Source organism: Geospiza fortis, unplaced genomic scaffold (genome assembly GCF_000277835.1).
Source record: "Geospiza fortis unplaced genomic scaffold, GeoFor_1.0 scaffold1, whole genome shotgun sequence".
Classification (NCBI taxonomy): Eukaryota; Metazoa; Chordata; class Aves; order Passeriformes; family Thraupidae; genus Geospiza; species Geospiza fortis.
In genome coordinates, this window is record NW_005054320.1 from 702,378 (window position 1) to 709,974 (window position 7,597).

At 42.0% G+C, this 7,597-nt stretch overlaps 1 protein-coding gene across 1 annotated transcript in view; it reads left to right on the forward strand.

Annotated features, from left to right (window-relative positions):
- CD96 (CD96 molecule) overlaps positions 1-7,597 on the forward strand; it is a 30,818-nt gene that overhangs the window by 16,985 nt on the left and 6,236 nt on the right. Inside the window, 6 exon segments of the mRNA XM_031056694.1 lie at positions 995-1,085; positions 1,471-1,486; positions 1,488-1,639; positions 4,665-4,709; positions 5,593-5,666; positions 7,283-7,319. Of these exon segments, the coding sequence (XP_030912554.1) occupies positions 995-1,085; positions 1,471-1,486; positions 1,488-1,639; positions 4,665-4,709; positions 5,593-5,666; positions 7,283-7,319 (415 nt within the window).

Sequence of the window (7,597 nt, forward strand, 5' to 3'; positions counted from 1 at the left end):
GACTTCTGCTGGCTTCACTACATCAAGCTTGCTTCCAACTTAATGTGGGAACCACTTTCTTTGAATGAGGGAGCAAGAGAGGTTTGTGCTGCATGAGTAACACATGCTCTTTTCTTCTGTTGAAAAGAACAAGGTCATTTCTCTTATAACAGTGTTTAGTACTTAACAGTGTCATAACCTGCTAAATAAATATACTTGAGAATCTCCAGGCAGCATGAGGATGAGACCTCTCACCCTGCTAGTGCCCAAGCCTTCATCTAGCCTTGACTTTGAGGTCCTGCCCATCTATTGTTTGCTGAGAAATTAAACAGAGCACAAACACAGATCTTTGGAACAATTGGCATAGAACCAGGACTACTGCATCTAAAGTATCCAATTCCTTGTGATTTCTGGAAATGTCATACATATTCTGTCTGCTACAAAGGTATCCACTTTTTTATATTCAACATATCGAGCTAGGCAGTCTTTTTCATGGGAATTGTCTCTTTATCTGCCTAATGAAGAGAGGATTTTCATGGCAATCAGAAAGTGTCTTATTCTCATCACACACACTGTGCCCATGATTAGTTCCAGTGTTTTTCCATGTGAGTGTTTGTCACTGGGAGCAGGAGGGTGAGGGTCACTCTACATGTCTCCAGCCACAGCACAGGACTGGAGGGGGTTGGAGTTCTGACACTCAGGGCAACAGGGCTGTCCCTGGGCTCTCATTCAACAGTGTCTGCAATCAGAAAAATGAGGGAAGTGGGCAAGAAACACAATAAAGAGAAAGCAAATGCTTGCTTCCAGAGCATTGTCCATACAGGCGTTTGGAAGCTGGCAGCCAGGAGGGAAATCTCAGAGGTTCACCTAATATACATACATATGTGTGTGTGTGTGCATGTGTGTGTGTGTGTGCATGTGTGTGTGTGTGTGTGTGTGTGTGTGTGTGTGTGCGTGTGTGTGTGTGTGTGTGTGTGTCTATTTAACCGAACAACTGCCTTGTGCTGCCCCACAGCCTAATGTGAGCTGTGTCGTGAGGAAGGCATTTCCCAAGCCAACCCTCCTGTGGTACATGGACAGAGCAAGCCTGACAGAGCAGCCTGGAGGTAAAGCAACCTGTCCACAGAGAAACAGCACAGCTACGGAGTGGTTCCCAGGGAAAGCTATGACTCTTATCCACTTCTGCCCCAGGGAACCGTAGGTGTCTACATGGCTGAAGGGGAGAGCACAAAGGAAACAGCTCTCAAAGCTGTTTCTCCCCTCAAAGAAAACAGCTGACAAAAGGCTGTTTTGTCAGAGTCCCCTGCCAGGGATGGGAACTATGGTTTGGCATGACCATACCATTCTTGCCAAATCTTTGACAGTGTCTCAGCAAAAAAACCTGCGGCTATATGATCCTGCTTTCCAGTACCAATATTTTGCACAGCTCTGACTTACAGTTTGGAGTGTAACAAGAGGATATTTTCTTTGGTTTTTTTTTCTCTCCCCAAGAAATTTCTGTGGTACAAGCAAGACAGTGAAGGTTTCTATGAGTTGAGATCAACAGTGATGCTCCAAGGGACCCATAAGTCACATAAGACATTCTCATGTGTGTGTCCGTTTCCCTTCCTGGGAAATGAAACAAAGAATATTTCATCAGAAGAAATATTTGTTTCCTTCAGTACGTTTTTCTTGGATAGAACACATCTAAAATGTTAAGAACACCAAACACATGTATTCGCTTGTTATTTAAAATACTGAAAAAATGCCAGCAGTATAAAAGCTTTATTGTACAAGTTCATCACGCAGTTTGAACTCTCTGGCAGGTTTTTTGGCTCAAATATTTGCTCAAGCCTCTGAATGAGCTAAGAAACTTCTCCACAAACAGAAGACACTTGTTTGTTTAGGCAGAATCTTGCTGTACTTCCCATACCCAAAAATACTCTAATATAGCCACATGGCACTAGTGAGCTATTATTATTATGTGTTTCTCATGGACCACTCATGGCCCCCTGGGAAATCAAATCCTCAGACTCAGGGCTATGTTATACACCTTTAGTAAAACATAAAAAAGGCTGCACCTCTGTGGATAGTGGAGAAACTCCCTTATAATCGGTACTGTAAGAATTAGCTACATGATTAGGGAAGTGGGGAGAAATACTGTCCTGTTTTTTTGGTAAAAGCAGGAGACTCGTTGGTACAGTTTTCAGCACCTCTGAGGATGCAGGGTGACTTGTGAGAAGGGCAGACAGATTTCCTTTAGCACCCTCTTGTGCATGTCTCCTCTTAGGTGCAAATGGATATTTATACCTTTTTTATTTTTTTTAATTATGTGTTCTCCCTGCTGCACAGACAATACAGCTGAGCTGCTGACCCCTTAGCAGCATCTAGGGCCACGTCACCTATCATGGCAACTATTTCAGCTCAGCTGGGTTCTCTTGTGGCTGTGTATATTCCTATTGATATATTTTTCCACAAAGTAAGACTGCAGCAAAACCACAGCTTACTCCTCTGAAAACATAGCTTCAGAGAGGAGGGAGATAAATCATAAATTTTTCTCAAAAATTACTCATTTCCCCCAGTTTGCAGTTTTCCAGAAATGTATTCCTATCAAAGAGCTGACAGTTAAAGCTGTGTTCTTGCCAGGAGGCTATGCTAATGCTAAGATAGATCCACTCTGTATAAAAATGTTAAAGTATTTAGATGTGATAGAAAGGAAAGAATTACTTTAATTCTCAGCTATCCCTTCTGCAAAGGTGCACAATATGACACAAGCCCAAACTAAATTTTCAGCCTTTATAACTACTTTTAAGAACTGCTTTAATCTTTCTCTTTTTTTCTCCCATCACAGACAATAAGTCTAATGAAGCTTCAGCTGAAATTTTTACTACCATGGCTTCAGATGGTAGGATAAATTAGAGAATAAAATAACTTGGGTTGTGTTTGAGGTCTGTTTACAAAGTCCTAAAGCTGTTATAGCATTTACTACTCTAAAGGGGTAGTAAGGAACTCCTTTCTGCAGCTTTGACTTCAGAGAAAATACTATAAACCAATATTCTGGTGATGTAATCTGTTATAATTAAGACCAAGCATAATTAAACTCCAACCTTGAGAGGCACTTAATGTTATTTCTGATGCTTCAGCTGGCCTTCGAATATAGCTCTTTCAGTACTGAACTAATACGTAAAAATAACAGCCCTGCTAATGGCCCTACCTTCTGTTTAAGCACAGAGTCAAGATCCTCAACGTTTTTGCCATGTTAAAGAACTCATATAATGTTTCTTAATTTGTCTAAATTTTGTAAATCCTTCCTCTTCCCCTGCAAGTTTGTCTTATAATCAGCTTATTGCAGACAGATAAATGTCCACTCCACACCACAGCTGAAGCCCTTGGGAAACATCTCTCTTGGAGCAGTTTGCTTTGCTCTGCTCGGCATGGGAGGCAGCATGTAGCAGTGGGTTACATGAGTTTGTCAGAGAAATGCTGTAAGTAGATGGCATGAAAAAAGTATGGGTTTTGTGAAAAACTTTGGCAAGTGCAGGTTGTAGTAGGCCCTGGGGGCTCAGCCAATACCCCACCGGGTACCAGAAAACCGTCCCAGATACTGGGGGACCCTGAGAGAGGGAGACTTTCCTCTGCTGGCCTCTGCAAGGTGAACTCTCAAAGGAAGCCTAGCAGCTTGCATCAGGCCACCACCCTTCTTCGCCTTGTACACTCTGCAGAACCCTCTGGGAACCAGGCACATCTCAAAGAGCCTCACTGCTCTGGCTTTTAGACCTGTTGCATCTTTGGTAAGGAGTCCTTTATGTCAGCCAGCTACTGTGAAATCCCTGTTAGTGCAGGCAAGGCTCAGCTAAAATGCAAATGAAAGAGCAGCAGTCACAGGAGGTACAAGTATTAGCACAAAAAAGCAGCTAGAGAGTGGATGGTCACCTGCCTATGCTAAGATCCAGTCTGCAGTCCCACCCAATGCCCTCCACACATGCCTTACCAGACAGAAGTACTTTCTGGCTGCCTTCCCAGATAAATTTTTCTAATGAAGTCTGTGGACTTTAACAGATCACTTCCTTCATGGGCCTTTTTGGGGGGACATTAGCCATCCTTCTGGCCTACTCAGGAAGTACTTTGCCTCTCCTGCTGGGAAAAAATAGGAAAGAAAACAGACATCTAGGACATATATGCTGCTTGGGCAGGATGGTGTCTCTGCTGAGCTCGCCTGTGTGGTCAACAGTTTTTAATTAGAAGGAATAATTCCCCCTCCTCTTCTCTGAGGACTCAGTGAGCACTTTTCAGTGCAGAGTGTCCCTGAAATTTCCTCTCAGAGTTGCAGCCTCTGAAGTGCCTCATGGATGAAACTGTGCAGGTGCCGCCACCAGGTCATAAATGTTGTTTCAGCATCTGTGCTAATACAGTGCACCTCTTTTTATGGAATAAACCCATGTGATTCATTTCTGGTTTTTAAGTTGAGGTGCCAGGGGCTCCAAAGTTTTTTCCCCAAAACCTTTGTTTCTCCAGGGATTTCTCAGCACGGTTACCTCAGGTATTTCATGTTTCTTTCTGGACTACTTGGCTGAGTTGCGCATGGAAAGATTATTTGGAATTTAGGTGTGATACACTTTCTTGCTCCTCAACCTTTCAATCACCCACTTTCCTAAAGCAGAATAAACACCTTTCTCATGCTGAATGTTTGCTTTGATTTGTTATAGACTTCAGTAATTCGACGCTTACATCAGTTGTCATGACAGCCTCAGGTAAGGGGCAAAATATTACTTATTCAATATATGTAGGATCTCTACTTCACCACTGCCTAAATGTCATGCACACAGAGTCAAAGGTGTGACAGGCAAAGGTCAGTATGGTCTGGTGCTGACAACACCATTGTGCTGCTGCTTGGGAAGTTGTGAGCTGTGAGGTTAGCCAAGCAGAGATGTGAAAGAAATCTTGCTAAAACTGCCATGTTAGGACAGAACGTTAAATGGCATGCTGAATATTATATATAATTCTTACGTATTCTTATAAAATTGAATAATTGGCCTATAAAACTGTAAATAAATTTGTCCTATTGGGACAGAGAGGTGCATGTGATAGAAAAGTTAAAGCCATCACATTTCCTTGACCCAACAGCAGGGCATCACTCCCATTCATCAATTATATAACTAACTCTGTTTTACCAGAGCATGGATATGGATAATTACATAGAACTACCTTCAGCAATTGAGAGGAGAACTCACAAGAGCAGGTGATCTCCTGGGCTGATGTGACTGTGGCCTGTTGTCATGGATGATTTCTGGCAAGGCCCTGGCATAGCTGAGGAGCGCCACATTTAAGTGCACAATCCACTCCACAGCAGTCAAACCAAACCCTGTGTACAGAAGCACAAATAAGCAATGCCAGCAGCCAGCCAGCAGGAAAGGGTCAGCATTGATAACATCAGCTGCCTTGCAAGTGCCCACTGGAGATGTGAAATGTGCTTTCAACATTTAGCCTTATCTCCCACAGCAGGATCCCTGCTGCTCAGTCTGCATTTACCCAATAGCTACTCCAAGGTCTTTGATCTAGGTTGTTTTGTAATTTATTAACATTATTTTCTGAAGAACCTATTGACTAAATGTGATACCATGTTAATGTCTTTAGACCACCAGTCGACATCTGTGGCCTCTCTGGATTTCACAAGTCCAGCAAATTTGACTCCTGCTTCCACAACACAAGTTAATCAATTGAATCAAACTGTTTTCTCTTCAACAAAGTAGAAGAATTGCTTCAACAAAGTAGAAGAATGACACATAAACACAATAACTATCTTACTTTTTTGGAAGCAAGACATTTAATGTCCATTGAAGTTCTTTTCCTAGGGCTTTGCGCACTAACCACTCACCACTGGTTACACTAACCACTGTCAGTGTAACCACAGTTCAGGAATAAACATATGAGAAAATACTGTCTTGATTTTATCTTTTTTAATGCTCTCTTTAGGATACATTCATTAATTTTGGCAACTGAACAGACATTGAGTGTTATTAGTGTTTACAAAGAAGTTAATTAGTGTTATTATAGTCTTTATGAAGAATACCTACTGGTTTTAGTTAAATATCATACCTAAATAGAACACTGGAGGAAGACACTAAACACAAGGCTTTGGCCTGCCCCAAAAGAGTGCTCTTTGGGAGCTGAATCCTTCAACATAAAGCCCAGGGGCTTGCAGAGGCTTGACTAAGATATGCCAAGGCAGGAACAGAGATTGCAGCTGAAATGAAAATTTGCTGCTTCTCAAACTGCCTTCCCCATCCCCAAAACAGAGACACTTGCCTGGCTGACAGCAGAACACCAAAGTTGCTTGTCCAAGTGGACTGGAAGCCCTTCCATCTCAACAACAAAATTCATAACAAAGGCTATAAATATACAATGTGAAGAGAGAGGGTTCTCCTCGCTGAATTATACATTTTCCCTGGTTGAGGTGGTGCAAGGTCAAACTTGCAATGTAAGATGGATCTGAGCCATTTTTCTTCTGCAAGTAGCCCGGGAAGCAATTGCCTGTTAACCAGTGGTCCCAACATGTGCCAGTTACAGTATGACAGCCCTGGGTTAGCAGTTCTCCTGTCTGGCTCACTACTGGTCCTCACACTGGTGCCACCAGTGTGCTTAAGATCAGCTATCAGCTTCTTGAGCAAATCCTCTGGGCTGCAATCAAGACAGGACACCAAGCTCAAGCCTTCTGTTTTAGTCTACTGGTTTGGTTCAGTTCCTGTTATTTTGCAAGTGAAAATCTAGGAGACAGTTGAAAATGCATATGAGAGAAGAGTGCACATATATAGGCAAGTGGAGGAAGAGGGGGAGCAAAACCAAGGCTGCTAAAACAGTAGCCTGGTTTTGCTTAGTTTCCACAACTGCTCCATCACTGAGCCAGAGATGCTTAGGATTTGAGTGGTCAGTTAAAGCTGCAGTTCACCTTTTCAGGTTTGTTCAGATGGCTTGATATTTTTCCAAAATGAGACAGTTGTTAAGAAATATGGATTCTTTTTAGTAAATGTGAAATAGTTCTCTTGGGAAAATGAAGGTCTATGTGCTAGCCACCATCTGTCTGTGTTTGAATATCCAATAAATACCTAGCTGAGCTCTAGAAATATTAGTAATTTAAAAATGCTTAAAGGAAAATGTCAAATAAGTTGGTATTTGGCATAAGACATTACAGGTGTGACTCTTGCACTCTAACTTTTTCAAAACTTCCTTTTGCTAGTTGGGAAAACAGTTCTATTTCACTGGAGCCAGTAACATCCTGTCTAAATTCTGATTTATGTAAGTTTGTTCATTGCTCTACTGGTTTCAGGTCAAAACCAGCCAGTACACTCAAGCTCCTGAAATTCGTATGAAACTAAGCTGAAATATAAACATGCTTCAAAGGTTTGTCTAAATTTATTTACCTATCTCAGTAAAACTCCTCTTGAGTTTCTAGCCTGTGATAAGCTTTCAAACCTGACACAGCGTTGTGTAATGCCTGTCTGAGGGACGCCAGCATCTCAAGTAGTGGGCTACACCTGTTTGACCTCATTAGTCAGAAAACAGGGAAGAAAGAGGGGGGAAAATGAAAAATAAATTATATGGTTCCCTACAGCAATTTTTACAAGGCTTTGTGCTTTTCAGC